This window comes from Vipera ursinii (genome assembly GCF_947247035.1).
Source record: "Vipera ursinii genome assembly, chromosome: 13".
NCBI classification, from domain to species: Eukaryota; Metazoa; Chordata; class Lepidosauria; order Squamata; family Viperidae; genus Vipera; species Vipera ursinii.
The window spans coordinates 12399006-12416579 of record NC_139526.1 but is presented as its reverse complement, the minus strand read 5'-3'; the positions used below and the strand labels follow the sequence as shown (position 1 = coordinate 12416579).

General features: G+C 49.1%; 1 protein-coding gene across 1 annotated transcript in view; it reads left to right on the top strand.

Annotated features, from left to right (window-relative positions):
• IFT140 (intraflagellar transport 140) overlaps positions 1 to 17242 on the top strand; it is a 75569-nt gene extending 58327 nt beyond the window's left edge. The window contains exons 19-30 of the mRNA XM_083372732.1: positions 3783 to 3960; positions 6246 to 6436; positions 7694 to 7789; positions 8830 to 8962; positions 9606 to 9749; positions 10690 to 10818; positions 11442 to 11624; positions 12733 to 12939; positions 13278 to 13490; positions 13575 to 13741; positions 14072 to 14213; positions 16965 to 17242. Coding sequence (XP_083228858.1) covers positions 3783 to 3960; positions 6246 to 6436; positions 7694 to 7789; positions 8830 to 8962; positions 9606 to 9749; positions 10690 to 10818; positions 11442 to 11624; positions 12733 to 12939; positions 13278 to 13490; positions 13575 to 13741; positions 14072 to 14213; positions 16965 to 17165 — 1984 coding nt within the window. The 3' untranslated portion in view covers positions 17166 to 17242. The remainder of the gene's footprint in view (positions 1 to 3782; positions 3961 to 6245; positions 6437 to 7693; positions 7790 to 8829; positions 8963 to 9605; positions 9750 to 10689; positions 10819 to 11441; positions 11625 to 12732; positions 12940 to 13277; positions 13491 to 13574; positions 13742 to 14071; positions 14214 to 16964) is intronic.
• The last annotated feature ends 332 nt before the right edge of the window (positions 17243 to 17574 follow it).

Sequence of the window (17574 nt, the reverse complement as noted above, 5' to 3'; positions counted from 1 at the left end):
GGAGGAGGCGTGGGAAGCCGGCTGAGAATACTGCTTAGGCCCCCAGATTTTTATTTATTTATTTTTTTTAGAACTCAGAAAACCTTGAAGGTCCACCGAAGAGATCTTCGGTCCGTCTTCCATCCTGCTCATGATCCGACAGGATGAGTCTTTTCCTTCTCTTGTTCCTGTCTTCCCCTCGAGGGAAACAGGTGGGGTTCGCAACGAAGTTGTTTGTTGCAGAAAACCTTCGTTCCCTCTGCACGTTAAAACAAATTCTTTTTATTATTATTATTATTTTTTTAAGGTCGAAACCTGAGCCCTGAAACGTAGTTGCCCACGCGGGTCACGGAAGCCTCCCACTGCAAAAGTCCGTCGGCGCAGGCAGTCCTCCCATTTACAACCGTTCGTTTAGTGACTGTGCAAAGTTACAGTGGCGGCTTAAAAAAGGCGGCGTAGGACTCTTTTTTCAGACAGCCCCGGCAGCATCCCCCAGGGTCACATGCTCAAAACTCAAGATGCATGGCAACGGACTTGCATTTATGACGGTCGCAGGCTCCCAGGGTCAGGGGATTCCCCCTTTTGCGACCTTCTGACAAGCACTATCAATGGGAAGGCTGGATTTACTTAACAGCCGTGTCGCTAACTTCACAAGTGCAGCGATTCACCTAACAATGGTAGCCGGAAAGGTTGCTAAATGGGGCAAAGTTCACTTAATCATTGCCGAGCTTAGCAGTGAAAATGTTGCACTCGGTTGGGGTCGTCAGTTGAGGACAACTTGCACTCAAGCCCATAACTCAGATTGTTTATTGATGATGATTACAGTTGTAATAAGACCCTCAGTATGGCCCACATCAGGATCTCCCAACTTTATCCTCACAGGTTAGACTGAAAGATATGGACCAGTCCTAAGTAACTTGGTGGATTCCATGGTCAGGTAGGGACCTGAGCACGGAGTAAGCTGCGTGTAAGACTTCTGGGTAAGAAAGGCTGAGCGCCAAAGAATTGAGGCCTTTGAGCTATGGTGCTGGAGAAGACTTCCTCGAGTCCCTTGGATTGCAAGGCGATCAAACCGGTCAGTCCTAGAGGAGATCAACCCTGACTGCTCTTTAGAAGGCCAGATCCTGAAGTGGAAACTCAGATACTTTGGCCACCTAATGAGAAGGAAGGACTCACTGGAGAAGAGCCTAATGCTGGGAAAGGTTGAGGGCAAGAGAAGAAGGGGATGACAGAGAAGGAGGTGGCTGGATGGAGTCACTGAAGCAGTTAGACGTGAGCCTAAATGGACTCCAGAAGATAGTAGAGGACAGGAAGGCCTGGAGGAACGTTGTCCATGGACACAACTTCGCAACTAACCACAACAACAAGAATCCTGGGAGCTGAAGTCCACTCATCTTAAAGTTGACAAGGTTGAGAAACACTGTGTAGCTAGGCCAATCCTTGGACCCATGCAGGAATGAGCTACTGCTGCAAACCCTCTCTTAAAGCCGTTGCTGATGGCTTTAAGTCAAAAGAGGGGCTGTACTCATTTGCAAACCTGTTCCTTTCCTCTAGCCTTGAGTAGGGCTTTCACCCTGCCTCCTGTATCTTCTCTGCCTTTTCCCATCTCTTGTAGCCCAGTTATGTTATTTTTCTGATGTGGGTTGGGTTGAAAGATACTGATCAGCACAAAGTAAGCTGGTGGGCTCCATGGTCAAGTAGGGACCTGAGCTTGGGCTGACTTGTGTTTTAAATTTCAACGTCATCCATGTCAAGGAATAACTCTTCCTATCAGAGGGTGATGGACCATGCTTCAGATGATGCATAATGTGTGTGGGTGAAGGAAAATAAAGCCCAACGCATATTCTATTAAAAACCTTTAATCACAAAATAAAAATATATAGAAACAAAGAAAGCTAACCAACTACATCCTCTCTCATCAGACAGTAAAAGAAAAAAATGTAAAGACAAAAACTAGAAAAACTTTTTACGCTTGCGCACACAGCAAAGCTAACTCATAACATAGCTAGACCACATGACATTCACTATGGTTGCCAGATAGGTTATCAACACAGGTGCAGAACAGAAGGAAATGTACAATTAGAATTGAGCTTTTCGGATGAACTAAAAAACGTCCAGTCCTTTAGAAATAAATAGGCAAAATGCACACCAATGAGACTAACTACCAATCCCTTTTAAAATCTAAGGTAAAGGTCAAGGTTCCCCCGCACATGCGTGCTAGTCGTTTCCGACTCTAGGGGCCGGTGCTCATCTCCGTTTCAAAGCCAAAGAGCCAGCGCTTGTCCGAGGACGTCTCCGTGGTCATGTGGCCGGCATGAGTAGACGCCAAAGGCGCACGGAACGCTGTTACCTTCCCACCGTCGTGGTCCCTATTTTTCTACTTGCATTTTTACGTGCTTTCGAACTGCTAGGTTGGCAGAAGCTGGGACGAGCAACAGGCGCTCACTCTGCTACACGGCACTCGGGATTCGACTCGCCAAACCGCCGACCTTCTGATCGACAAGTTCAGCGTCCTAACCCACTGAGCCATCGCGTCCCTTTGAAATCTAGAAGCGTCCTAATTGCCGTACTTTTTTTTTAGTAGTCTTCCTCAACCCACTTCTTTCCAGATGTTTTTAAAACGTCTCAAAATCCCTGACCAGCATAGCAAAGATAGCGAGATGAGGCCTTTGACCGGGAATTCTGGAAAGTGGAACCTCAACTGGCTGGGGAACTCTGGGAATTGATGCCTAACCCATCTTCAAGCTGCCAAGCTTGAGGAACGCTGGTTTTAGTGGGTTCCAAACTGGGGGAGCTCTCCTTATGCACGGGGTGTTTATGTCTAGCATTTTACGGACCGGTTTTGCAGTTCAAGATGCAGAATTCGTACCGCAAGAACATCAGCGGTGTTCTTCTTAAATTCAGAACAAAAGAGGTTGACATGCGCCCTTCCTCCACTGCATATGGTATTCATTAGAACAGCTAGAGTTGATGAAGGACAGATGTGAGGTAGAGTTCCAAAGATAAACTCCGGAAATTCTCCGAGTTTGATACAGGGGGGGAAGGGGTGGACAGTTTATGGATTTACATTCTCTCTCTCTCTCTCTCTCTCTCTCTCTCTCTCTCTCTCTCTCTCTCTCTCTCTCTCTCTCTCTAAGCACTGAGCGTAATATCGGCATGAACACAATCAGCCTTTGATGAGCCTGGGCAGCGAAAAGAGCAGTCTGTTGAAGGTCCAAAAAAGTCCAGGATCAGGACTTTGGGGTCTTGGTCCTACTTAGAACAGACTCAACTGAAGCCCGTGTAACAAGCTAGCCTGGCTAACTTGGACCCATTGAGTTAGTATTATGTCTCTGATCCTGTGTCTTGGTTGGGACATCGCTCTAAGTAAGCCAGGGCTCTTCAAACTGGGCAACTTTCAAGACTTGTGGACTTCAAACTCTCTGAATTCCTCAGCCAGTCAGGCTGGCTGGGGAACCCGAGAGTTGCAGTCCGCAAGTCTTAAAAGTTGCCCAGTTTGGAGACCCCTGCTCTGAGCTATAGGGTTTCCATGGAGGTCTTGTCTCCTGTTCACCCATCCATATTCTTGAAGGTCTTTCATCGCTTGACTTGGATCATGTGCCTCCTCCTTGCGTTCTGTAGCAAAACGGTCCGGGAGAACACGGCCCACCCGTGCACCAAGAGCTAAAGACCAGATGCTTGGTTTGCACATCACTCTTAAGCTATGGTCCCTGAACAGGTCTTCTCTCCTGCAGAAGGTCCAGTGTTCCTGAAGGTCTTCATAATCTGACCGGGACCACGTCCCTTCTTCTTGTATCCTGCAGTGAAGCCGTCTGGGAGAACATGGCCCGCATGTGCGTGAAAACCCAAAGGCTGGATGTCGCCAAAGTCTGCCTGGGGAACATGGGCCACGCGCGGGGAGCCAAGGCGTTGCGAGAGGCTGAACAAGAACCGGAGCAAGAAGCCAGGGTGGCAATGTTAGCCATCCAGTTGGGCATGCTGGTAAGTGAAAAGGCTTTTCTCAAGATTATTTACTTACCCCACGGATTGATTAACTTTATATGCCGCAGTTTACAACGCAGGTAGTCCTCAACTTACCACAATTCGTTTAGTGACTGAAGTTACAACAGCCCTGAAAAAAGAGAGACTTGTGGCTGTTTTTCATACTTATGAGCATGGCAGCATCTCCACGGTCCCCTTGATCAAGAGTTGGATGCTTGGCAACTAAAATAAAAGTGGATTGTTTTTTTACAGGTAGTCCTTAATTTACATCAGGGGTCTTCAAACTTGGCCCTTTTATGTCTTGTGGACTTCAACACCCAGAATTCCTCAGCCAGACCTGGCTGAGGAATTCTGGGAGTTGAAGTCCACAAGACAAAAAAGGGCCAAGTTTGAAGACCCCTGGTTTACATCCATTTGCTTAATGGCCATCTGAAGTTAGGACAGCACTGGGGGGGGAAAACAGGCTTCTGGACGTTTTTCACACAACCGGGTTCTGTGACTTACATTCGGATGCTTGACAACTGCTTCATATTTATGACGGTTGCATATTTATGACCGTCATATTTATGACGGTCACAAAGGGGGAAATCCCACGATTTCCCCCTTTGTGACCTTCTGGCAAGCAAAGCCAACAGGGAAGAGGGATTCCCTTTAGGACGGTGTTAACTAAACAGCTGCAGTGATTCTCAATTGACCACCGGTGGCAAGAAAGGTCGTAAGACGGAGCAAAGTCCACTTCAAAAAAAACAACAACACTGTTTCCCTTAGCGACAGAAATGTTGGCTGCGAGTCTTTGGCCAATGTCACCTAGGCTGATTGAATAAATAATCTCTCCCTCGCTTGGGCTGGCCCTCAGGTCAAAGGCGCTCGGCACTCTGTGGCTTTTATCTGAGCCGGATTATTATTCCCACCCCCTTTTACGAGCCAGTGTCCAAGGCTTTTCCTTCAGGGTCAGACACCCAAGGCCTGCTCCAGGGTGTCTGCGTTTCCCCAGCCCCAGTTTCTTTCTGCTGGGAAATGGTTTTATTTCGATTGATTGGTGCGGAGCCGTTTCCTAGAGCATCAGGAAGACGCCCCCTTGTTCTCGAGGTGACCCGCAGGTCGGACGGCTTCGTACTTTTCTCACTCTTGTTTAAACATCCTGCTTCGGTCAGAATGATTCTATTTTGGGCGTGTAGGCTCCAATCGGTTCATCAGATTCCTCCTGTAATTAACCCTTGCTAAAGTGTCAGAAGGCACCGTTGGAAGGTGGAGGGCCCTTATTCCTTTTTCCCATGGAGAATATTTGCAGCTGAGGGTTGAACGGAGCGGCTCCTCGGCGCTCTCTGAGCTGGGCTGTTTCCTTCCAGACATTTCGCTACCAAAGTAGGTAACGTCATCAGCACGAGCACTGGTGATGTTTGCCTAGTTGGGTCAAGAAACGTGCGCAAAGAAACAACCAAGCTCAGAATGCAGCAAAGGACACCTTATTCCTCTTCGTTCAAAGTAGGATCCCAGAGAATGTTTTCATTACGTGTGAAAGAATTCTGTAACGATGATAGCAATAGCACTTTGACTTCTATACCGCTTCACAGTGCTTTACACCCAACAATCTGGGTCCTCGTTTTACCGACCTCGGAAGGATGGAAGGCTAAGTCAACCTTGAGATGGTCAGGATCAAACTTCTGACTGTGGGCAGAGTCAGCCTCTAATGCTGCATTCTAACCACTGGGGAGGGAGGGAGGGAGGGAGGGAAGGAAGGAAGGGAAGGAAGGAAGGAAGGAAGGAAGGAAGGAAGGAAGGAAGGAAGGAAGGAAGGAAGGAAGGAAGGAAGGAAGGAAGGAAGGAAGATGAGAATGGGTGGGAGGGAAGGGAAGGAAGGGAGGGAGGGAGGAAGGAAGGAAGGAAGGAAGATGAGAATGGGTGGAAGGGAAGGAGAGGAGGGAGGGAGGAAGGAAGGAAGGAAGGAAGGAAGGAAGGAAGGAAGGAAGGAAGGAAGGGCAATAGCAATAGCACTTCAACTTATATACCACTTCACAGTGTTTTAAAGTCTTCTCTAAGTGGGTTACAGTGTCAGCCTGTTGCCCCCAACAATCTGGGATCTCGTTTTACTGACCTTGGAAGGATGGTAGGCTAAGTCCACCTTGAGCCGGTGATGGTCGAACTGGTGGCAGTCGGCAGAAGCCTGCAATACTGCATTCTAACCACTGCGCCACCACGGCTCCTAACGATCAAGATGATGGTAACAATGATACTTGCGTTCACAGCAGCATCCCTCACTTCCAGCTTTTTGATCTCCATTCCAGGAAGACGCCGAGCAGCTGTACAAGCAGTGCAAACGCTACGACCTTCTGAACAAGTTCTACCAGGCTTCAGACCAATGGCAGAAAGCCATCGAGGTAGCCGAGACCCAGGACCGAGTGCACCTGCGCACAACATACTACAATTATGCCAAGCACCTGGAAGCCATAGCTGAGCGCAACTTTGCCATCACCTAGTAAGTGTTTGCAGGCTGCCATATGCCAAGCGCTTGTCCACATCTGACTCAGGACTCCCAGGGTTGTTATTGTGGGGGAAATAGCAACAGGAAGCTGTGTTGGATGCATCTTCTGCCTTGCGCTATTTGCAAAAATAGTAAAGGTGAAATACCCACAAATATGATAGCAGTCTTCCAGTATTTGAGGAGCTGCCACAAAGAAGATGCTGAGACTTTGGGGGAAACGCAAAGAAGAGCAGCTAAGATGATTGAAGGCCTGGAGACTAAAAACATATGAAGAACGGTTGCAGGATTTGGGTTTGGTTAGTCTTTTGAAAAAAAAGAAGGTCATGATAGCAGTCTTCCAGTATTTGAGGGGCTGCCACAAAGAGGAGGGGGTCAAATTGTTCTCCAAGGCACCAGAGGGCAGGACAAGAAACAACGGATGGAAACTAATCAAGGAGAGAAACAACCTGGAATTAAGGAGAACTTCCTGCCAGCGAGGACAATTAAGCAGTGGAACGGCTTGCCTTCAGACGTTGTGGGTGCTCCATCACTGGAGGCTTTTAAGAGGGGATTGGACAGTCACTTGTCTGAAATGGTGTAGGGTCTCCTGTTTGAGCAGGGGGCTGGACTAGAAGACCTCCAAGGTCTATTCCAACTCCTATTCTATTCTATTCTATTCTATTCTATTCTATTCTATTCTATTCTATTCTATTCTATTCTATTCTACTCTACTCTACTCTACTCTACTCTACTCACTCTACTCTACTCTATTTTCTGTTCTATTCTATTCTATTCTATTCTATTCTATTCTATTCTATTCTATTCTATTCTATTCTATTCTATTCTATTCTATTCTATTCTTATTATTTGTTATGAAGGCGGTTTAAGCCAAGGATCGGGCTCAGGTTGCCCTCCGTGGCTTTCACCACCCACGTGACAACTTGAACCCAGGCCTTCCAAGTCATTGTCAGAAACGTTTAGAATCCCATCTCAGCCAGCCAGACCGAAGCAATCTCTTTGCTTGGATTCCTGCTCTTCTCTCTTGAGACCGTCCTTGGTTTGTTGAGAGGGCCTCCCGCTGCGGTGCTTGATGAGCGCTTTGTTCTTGTGAGAGGTCTCACACAAGTCCAAGGAGGCGGAATTGCAAATGCTCTTAATTCACTGTAAACACTCTTCACTCCTTGTAAATACTGGAACCAAACAAAACAGCTGTTTCTTTCCCCGCCCCCTCCCACCACCCTGGCTCTCTGACCAGTTTCTCTTCCTACGCAGCTATGAGAAGTCCGACACTCACAAGTTTGAAGTACCTCGTATGCTGTCCGAGGATCTGCAAGCCTTGGAGGCTTACGTCAACAGGATGAAAGATAAGTGAGTGTCCCCTTACCCAGGGGTTTCCAACCCCCGGTCCGTGGACCAGTACCGGGCCGCAGCCTGCCAGCAACTGGGCCGCACAAACAAGCAAAGCCCCATCCTTGGGATGCATGCAGCACACAAAACCACACACCCTCCGGTCCATGGAAAAACCTCTCTCCACGGAACCGGTCCCTGGTGCCTGAAAGGTTGGGGATCTCTGCTTTACAAGCATGGCTATTGTAACTGTCGGCTGCATTTGCCCTTAACACTCAGCTAGCAATTTAAGGATGGTTTAACAACCTGGCATTGCCTAGTTCAGGGGTCCCCAATCCCCGGGCTGTGGACCAGTACCGGGCCGTGGCATGCCAGCAGCCAGCCCAAACAAACAAGCGAAGCCCCATCCGCGGGATACAGGCAACACACAAAACTACGCATCCTCCGGTCCGCCGAAAAACCTCTCTCCATGGAACTGGTCCCTGGTGCCCCAAAGGTTGGGGACCTCTGACCTCATGCGCTCCCAAGAGGCAGCCTGGCCAATGCAGTCTGAGAAGCTCATTCTGCTCTCCTCCAGGTAGTCCTCGACACTCGTTGAGTGAGTCTTGTCCTGTTTGAACCACCTCTCTTGCCACCGTCATTAAGTGAACCATCGAAGCTGTTAAGTTCGGAACTTAGTGACTTTCCCACTGGCTTTCCTCGCCGGAAGGTCGCAAAAGGGGATTGTGTGACCCCGGGACGCTGTAGCCAGGAATGTGAGCCGGTTGCCAAGCGTCCCAATTTTGATCGCGTGACCATGGGGATGCGGCAACGGTCGTTAAGTGTGAGAAACAGTCGTCACTTTTTCTGCTGCCATTGTAACCGTTCAGTCACTAAATGAATGGTTTTAAATTGAGGACTACCTGCAGATCCCCGCGTCTTTGCTCCCTAATGCAAGATTTGCTTCCACTGCCTCTTACTAGCTCAACAGTTTTCAAAGGTGTCATCTGTCTGGATTCTGATTGATTGATTGATTGATTGATATCCACCCTCCCTCCCACCCCTTGTTTTTCCTCCTGCAGAGCTTTGTGGCAATGGTGGGCTCAGTATCTAGAAGGCCAGGCAGACCTGGAAGCGGCTTTCAAATATTATGAGCTGGCTCAAGATTATTTTTCCATGGTCCGCATCCATTGCTTCCTGGGTAACATCCAGAAGGTAAGTTTGCTTTCTCCAGCTCCTCCTTCAGAGTCCCCAAAGGGCTTTTTCAAGAGGCAACTGGACTGTCTTTGTTTCTCCTTGAAAGGCTTTCACCTCTCATCCAAGAAGCTTCATCAGAACCGAAGAAGCTTCTTCGATGAGAGGTGAAACCCCTTTCAAGAAGCTTCCTCAGAACCGAAGAAGCTTCTTGGATGAGAGGTGAAACCCCTTTCAAGAAACTTCCTCAGAACTGAAGAAGCTTCTTGGATGAGAGGTGAAACCCCTTTCAAGAAGCTTCCTCGGAACCAAAGAAGCTTCTTGGATGAGAGGTGAAACCCCTTTCAAGAAGCTTCCTCAGAACTGAAGAAGCTTCTTGGATGAGAGGTGAAACCCCTTTCAAGAAGCTTCCTCAGAACTGAAGAAGCTTCTTGGATGAGAGGTGAAACCCCTTTCAAGAAGCTTCCTCGGAACCAAAGAAGCTTCTTGGATGAGGGGTGAAACCCCTTCAAGGAAAAACAAAGAAAGTCCAGTTGCCTCTTGAAACAGCACCATTGGGACAACCAGGACCCAGATGACGGAGAACAGATACTCCTTCAGAGGGGCCACTGCGTGGTTCAAAGTGGAGAAAGTATCAGGTTTTCTCTCTCTCTTTTTTGTTCAGGCTGCTGAAATAGCAAATGCGACAGGCAACTGGGCAGCTTCGTATCACGTGGCCCGTCAGTATGAGAGCCGCGAAGACATCAAGCAGGCCGTGCACTTCTACACCCGGGCTCAGGCGTTTAATAACGCGATTCGTTTGTGTAAGGTACAGGCAACGTTCCCTTAGCCCCGAGCTGCTGGAGGTTAATCTCGCAGACTTTCTGAGTTGTGCTGGGAGAACTGACTCACAACCTTCCGCCAAATGTGTGTCTGTGTGTGTGTGTGTGTGGGGGGGTTTCCACCCCCAGGAGGAGGCCGAGGACCCTTCTGAGCCCAGCAGAGCAGATGGACCCTGCACAAGAGCTGGGCTGCCCACAGGAGTCTTGTTCTTTTTGTCAAAAGGGACAACGTTCCACCCCATCTCCTGCCAGCGTTGCGCCGTGTCTAGAAAAGGGATGGGTTTTTTTTAAAAAATCAGCTGACCACCCCACCCACCCCCAATTACCGGCAGTCTTCATTTAGCCACGGGCTTGGTTTAGCAACTGTTAGGATAGCGGTTAAAAAGTGACTTTAGGGCCATTCCTCACATTTATGACCTTTTGCAGCTTTGTAAAGCAAGGGACGCAGTGGCTCAGTGGGTTAGGACGCTGAGCTCGTCGATCAGAAGGTCGGCAGTTTGGCGGGTCGAATCCCGAGTGCCGCGTAGCAGAGTGAGCGCCTGTTACTCGTCCCAGCTTCTGCCAACCTAGCAGTTCGAAAGCACGTAAAAATGCAAGTAGAAAAATAGGGACCACTCCGGTGGGAAGGTAACAGCGTTCCATGCGCCTTTGGCGTCTAGTCATGCCGGCCACATGACCACGGAGACGTCCTCGGACAAGTGCTGGCTCTTCGGCTTTGAAACGGAGATGAGCACCGGCCCCTAGAGTCGGAAACGACTAGCACGCATGTGTGGGGGAACCTTTACCTTTACCTTAAAGCAAAGGAAAGCTCCGGCAAGACCGTAAGCCGAGCTGCAGTGACGTTGGGAAGAGCAAGTGCAAATGGCTGCTACCTTCAGCCACGAAAGAGCTGAAATTGAAGCTTGCTTTTTGTTTTTCAAAAACCAGGAAAACCAGATGGATGACCTGTTAATGAACCTGGCTCTACTTAGTTCCCCAGAAGACATGATAGAAGCTGCCCGCTACTATGAAGGACGAGGAGAACAAATGGACCAAGCGGTGACGCTCTACCACAAGGTATCCCTTCAGCCCAGTCTGCATGCAGAGTACAGAATATCACGGAGTTGGAAGGGGCCTTGGAGGTCTTCTAGTCCAACCCCCCTGCTCAGGCAAGGAAACCCTACACCATTTCAGACAAATAGCTGTCCAGTTCTCTTCTTAAAAGCTTCCAGCATTGGAGCATTCACCACTTCTGGAGGCAAGGAGTTCCACTGGTTAATTGTTGAAACTGTCGGGAAGCTTCTCCTTAGTTCTAGGTTGCTTCTCTCCTTGACTAGTTTCCGTCTGTTGATTCTTTTCCTGCCTTCGGGGGCTTTGGAGAACAGCTTGACTGCCTCTTCTTTGGGGCAGCCCCTGAGATATTGGAACACGGATATCCTGTCCCCCCTCGTCCTTCTCTTCATTAAACTAGACACACCCAATTCCTGCAACCTGGTATTTTTAGCCTCTAGTCCGCTAATCATGTTGCTCTTTGCACTCTTTCTAGAGCCTTGGCGTCTTTCTTTCTTTTTGTATCATGAGGACCAGAACCATGGCCGGATGATTAAAAACTAGAACGAGTCCTGCGTCACCACGAAGGAACTTCTCCAAGGAACAGAAGAGGCTGTGAAAAACTCGACATTTCTTGTCTTCTTCCGCAGGCCGGACACTTGTCCAAGGCTCTGGAGCTGGCCTTTGCCACCCAGCAGTTTGCGGCCTTGCAGCTGGTGGCAGAAGACCTGGACGAGAAGTCCGACCCAGCCCTGCTGGCTCGCTGCTCCGACTTCTTCATCGAGCATGCTCAGCACGAGAAGGCCGTCAAGCTTTTGCTAGCGGCCAAAAAGGTGCGTGTGTATAAGTGTGTGTATGTGTAGTCCTCAAGTTGCAACCACAGTGGAGTCCAAAATTTCATTATGCTGAGTTTTGCCCCATTTTATGACCTTTCTTCCCACAATTGTTAAGTGAATCACTGGAGTTGTTAAGGCAGTAACATGGTTTGTTAAGCAAATCTGGCTTCCCCGTTGACTTTGCTTGTGACCCTGGGACACTGCGGCAATCATAAACAGGAATCAGGCGCCCAACGTCTGGCCCCGTCACCTTTTTCAGTGCCGTTGTAACTTTAAACTGTTGTTAAGTCAAGGACTCTTACCTGTATTATGGTTTAGCTTTCTGAATGGTTTGCACAGAACCATCAAGACTCTTTAATAAAAATAAAAATGTAGATGACAGATAGATAGAAGATAGACACAGACAGACAGACAGATAGATAGAGATGATAGATAGGGAGTTGATAGATAGATATAACATTTCTCTTCCAACCTCATTCATTCTTCCTCAGAGATAGAAACCTGTTTGATATTCAAAGTCTAAAGTCAACCAAGAATGGTTTGGGGGTTTTGTGTTTTTTTTTGTGCTCCCCCCCATTTCTTTCATTCCTCTGGTGCTTTTCTCATGCCAGTTTTGTCACTTAATGCCCCAAATCCTGCGTTTAGTAGAGATCTGGGTTCCTTCGGTCCTGTGTCAACCTCCAAGGCGGCGCTAGAAATCACCATGACTTTTTCAGGGGTGGCCTACCCCAAACAAGCCGGCCCCTGAAGTTGGTGAGCATACTAAGGCGTTCTCCTCTTGCTGGAGCTCTTAGCAGGCCGGGTGTCAAAAGACCGGGAAATCAGGAGATTCAGGCATTTCAAATGAGTATAAAGATTTATTGCAAGCTTCTCTACAAGAATCTGACCTACTAACGGTCAAGGGAAATGAGCGGGAGATAAGAACGGCATTCGAGACGGGCTGGGCTTAGATCTCTGGGGACCCACAGGGACTCATGACTTCCGACGCCTTTGACCCCTCCCTCGGGCTCAGCCTGTTCATCTCCTACATCGGGTGACTTGATGCCCTCCTCCTAGCGGAGGTTTAGCTGAGTTGGCTCTTGTCTCCCTTCCGTCCGTGTCCCAGTACCAGGACGCCCTGCAGCTTTGCCTGACGCAGAACTTGACCATCACCGAAGAGATGGCGGAGAAGATGACCATCTCCAAGGACTCCAAGGACCTTTCCGAGGATTCCCGGCGGGAGCTCCTGGAGCAGATCGCTGACTGCTGTATGAGGCAGGGCAATTACCACATGGCCACCAAGAAATATACCCAAGCGGGAAACAAGCTGAAGGTAAGGATGGGAGGAGAAGAGCCTCAGGCCGTTTAATGCAGGGGTAGGCAACCTTGGCTCTTTTGTGACTCCTGGACTTCCAACTCCCAGAATTCCTGAGTCAGCAAGGTTGCCTACTCCTGCTTTGATGGAATGCAGCCCAGCAGGTGACAGGTTGCTCCTTGACCCTAACCCCCCCGGGACCGAGCCCAAAACTTCCATTGCTAAGCAAAGCAGCCGCTTCAGTGAGTTGTGCCCCATCCTACGACCTTTTCTGCAGTTGTTACACACAGCCCACTTATGCTGGTCTGCGACCATAATGATTTGATTTGACACAACTCTGCCCTTTGGTTGTCTAGGCCATGAGGGCTCTGCTGAAATCTGGCGACACAGAAAAGATTGTGTTCTTTGCCGGCGTCTCGAGACAAAGGGAGATTTACATCATGGCTGCCAATTATCTGCAAACCCTGGACTGTCGCAAAGATCCAGAGATCATGAAGAACATCATCAGCTTCTACACCAAAGGAAGGGCTCTGGACCTCTTGGCTGGCTTTTATGACGCCTGTGCTCAGGTGGGTGGGATCCTGGCTCAGAGGCTCCGTTTCAGAAAGGGCACCGAAGAGCCCGCTCAGCTTTCCCTTTCCTCTCCTTTCCAGGTGGAAGTGGATGAGTTCCAGAACTACGAGAAGGCCTTGGGAGCCCTGACCGAGGCCTACAAGTGCATGTCCAAGGCAAAGACGCGGAGCCCGGTTGAGCAAGAGAACAAACTGGCACACCTGCAGAGCAAGATGGCCCTGGTGAAGAGGTTTATCCAAGCCCGAAGGTGAGAGGGTGCCTTGAGGAGTTCTTTTGAGGCAGGGCTTCTCAACCTTGGCGGTGGACGTCAACCCCCCCAGAATTCCTCAGCCAGCAGTGCTATGGCCGCCATGCCAGCCGCCAGGATATCAGGCAGCGCCGGCTGGGGAATTCTGCGGGTTGCAGTCCACCCATCTTAAAAGTTGCCAAGGTTGAGACACACAGCTTTACAGTACAGGTAGTCCTCAAACCTATGACCACAATCGATTCCATGGAGAGGGAAAAGATCAACCAAGGAACCACTGTGCCAACGATTAGTGTCTGGTGGTTTTTTTCTCCCCCCCCCCCCCCCGCCTAGACTTTACACCGAAGACCCCAAAGAGGCCATCAGGCAGTGTGAGCTGCTCCTGGGAGAACCGGATCTTGAGACCACCATCCGCCCGGGGGATGTACTGGGACTTCTGGTGGAGCATCATCTGCAGATGCAAGACTTCCAGATGGTGAGTTGTCTCCAGGGCCCAAAAGCCACTTAAATAATTCCCATTCAGCAGAACCCACAGTCCTAGAGGTTTCTTTGGAACTGTACCACTCCAGATACCAGCATATTTAGGCATTTTTTGTTGTTAGTTGCGAAGTCGTGTCCGACCCATCGCAATCCCATGGACAACGTTCCTCCAGGCCTTCCTGTCCTCTACTATCTTCTGGAGTCCATTTAGGCTCACACCTCCTGCTTCAGAGACTCCATCCAGCCACCTCATTCTCTGTCGTCCCCTTCTTCTCTTGCCCTCAACCTTTCCCAGCATTAGGCTCTTCTCCAGTGAGTCCTTCCTTCTCATTAGGTGACCAAAGCATTTGAGTTTTAGCTTCAGGATCTGGCCTTCTAAAGAGCAGTCAGGGTTGATCTCCTCTAGGACTGACCGGTTTGATCGCCTGGCAGTCCAAGGGACTCACAGGAGTCTTCTCCAGCACCAGAGTTCAAAGGCCTCAATTTTTTGGCGCTCAGCCTTTCTTATGGTATATTTAGGCATAGGACTTCATAATTAACTGTTTCTCTCTGTTAAAAACCCTTAAACGTTCCTAGAAACATTATTCATTTTACTGTTTATCCCTGGCATTGGTTTGGGCAGGGCAGGTTAATGATTCACCTGACATTTTGGGTGCTTGAAAAGTTAAAAAAAAATACTACTGCTATTACAGGTAGTCCTTGACTCAAGAGTGTACTGGAGCCCATAATTTTGTTAAGTCATGAGACTCGTACACCAGGCCACCGAATTCAGTGTTATGACTTTTGTGGCAGTCATTAAGCGAACCTTGTGGGGCATTTTTTTTTGCCCCACAGCATAAGTAAAAGCCCATCTTCAGCAAAACAATTAAAAATCAGTCACGTTAACGTGGACCAGTTGCTGAGCACTCAAAATACCGCGCTCAAAATGGGGTTGACGGACATCAGAAGTTTAAATCTGGATCGTAAGTCGCTTTTTCAGTTCAGATCTTAAGTAAGCTTTTTCTAGTTTTTCTCTATGTAAAGATAGAGAGATTCCAGATACAAGAAATCCCCGCTTTGCAGATTTTTTTTTCTGAATCCCCCAGGTGAGTCTCCTATCTGTCCTAAATAACTTGTCGGTGGCAGTCCTGGGGAAGACGTAGGAATACAGCAATCCGGGCCTTGCTGTGCTACCCATTCAACAATATTCTGTTACCTCTTCTCCCCACCTGGATGGCTTGGGATAGAGGAAGTCAGAGGAAGCAATTATGCAGGGCCATCTGGAGATGATTCACACGCTTCCAACAGGAAGCATCCACATGGCCCACTTTCAAACAGGGAAGCCAGAATTACAAGCCAAAAGGAACGGCTGTTCTCAAACCCCCACCCCTCCCACGCTCTCTAGTGTCTGAGCGAAGAAGAGACGACATTGAAAAATACAGCAATTTCAGGCCACATTATGTGCCTTTTTTTTTCTTTTTGGCTATCTGTTGCAAGAGTTTGTAGTAAGACCACTACGGCGAGTGCCACCTCTTTCCCATTCCCAGGGCTGTCCTGGATTATGGACTAAGGATTGCGTAAATGCTTTTTAGTATTGTTCTTCTGTCGGCCTTCCTCGCAGAGGTCTATAGATTGGTCGAGAAATTGCCTGATGGAGTTGTGCGAATCGTAACTGTAAATAAACGTGGATGTTTAACTTCAAAAAAAAAAAAGCAATTCCATAGATTGGGTTGGAAACCGATCTATAGGTTAGCGCCAGGGTTAGGCAACCTTGGCTCTTTTATGACTCGTGGACTTCAACTCCCAGAATTCCTAAGCCAGCCACGCTGAGGGGAAAGGGAAAGGTTTCCAAGCTGAGCCATGCTGGCTCAGGAATTCTGGGAGTTGCAGTCCACGAGTCATGAGGGGGCCATTAATTCCCCCATGCTGGCTCAGGAATTCTGGGAGTTGCAAGTCCACGAGTCATAAAAGAGCCAAGGTTACCTACCCCTGGCCTAGGCCGCTTTATGACTTGTGGACTTCAATTCCCAGAATTCCTAAGGCAGCCACGCTGAGGAGAAAGGGACAGGTTTCCATGCTGAGCCATGTTGGCTCAGGAATTCTGGGAGTTGAAGTCCACAAGTCATGAGGCGGCCATAGTTCCCCCATGCTGGCTTAGGAATTCTGGGAGTTGAAGTCCACAAGTCATGAAGGGGCCAAGGTTGCCTACCCCTGGACCGTTAGCCTGTTGTGTGAAGCCAGGCAATTGCCAATTACTCTACCAACTGCAGCTTGGGTTGATGTCTCCTTTGTGCACAGACAGCTCCGTTGTTGACGAGAAAGCAGTTCACTTCTCAGCTAAGTACACCACGGGGTAGTCCTCGACGTACGACAGCCCCAAACTTCTGTTGCTAAGCAAGACAAGTCAAGTGAATTTTGCCCCATTTACGACCTTTCTTGCTGCAGCTGTTAAGTGAATCACTGCAGTTGTTAAGCTAAGTGAATCCGGCTTCCCCATTGACTTGGCTTGTCCCGTGGTCCCGGGGACGCTGCAACCATCATAAATATGAGCCGGCTGCCATTTTGATCCACGTGACCCTGGGAATGCTAAGTGTGTAAAACGGTCATAAGTCGCTTTTCCCAGTGCCCTTGCGACTTACTCTCACTAAGCCAATGGTTGCAAGTGGAATGCTGGCTGCGGCATCTCCACCCACACAAGTTCTCTGGGTTTTGGGGCGCAGACGGTAGAAGAGCCTGTGAATACACACCCACCCCTTCCTCTCATTAGGCCTACCGGTACCTGGAAGAAATGCGGAAGAAAGTTCCCTGCGTGAATCTCAGCTACTACGTGAGCCAGCAGACGGTCGAGGCCGTGCACCGAGGGCTGGGCATCCCCCTCAGCCGAAACGCCGCGCCAGAGAGAGTTCGCCACAACAGCGTGGAGGACAAGGAGATCGAAGAAGTGGCCGACGAAGCAGAGCCCTCCTGAGCAGATCAGTGGCGAGCTCGGGGCCACGGCACCGTTTTTCTGACGACGACGACGTTCGGAGAAAGCCCACCGACTCAGCCTTGCTCTGTAAGCCCAGGCGGTCAATCTTTGGAATCCGGGATTTGTTCGGCATTCCCAAAGCCACAGGTTTTACATTCCTTTTAAAACATTCAGAGACGGTTTCGGAGATATCTTCACCTTTGTATTAAATATTTTAGATACACAGCTCTCTTGCGTCGTTTTGTGCGGCACAACATCTGAAGAACAGGTTAGGAATGGCAGAAGGGTAATAAAAACAGCGGGCATATTTAATTCTAGGCAACCTTAAAAGGATCCGTCAGCGGGACCAGAGGTTTAGTCTTCCGAGCTTTCAGACTCATGCTGGGAGCCCATCGTCAGGGAACTCCTC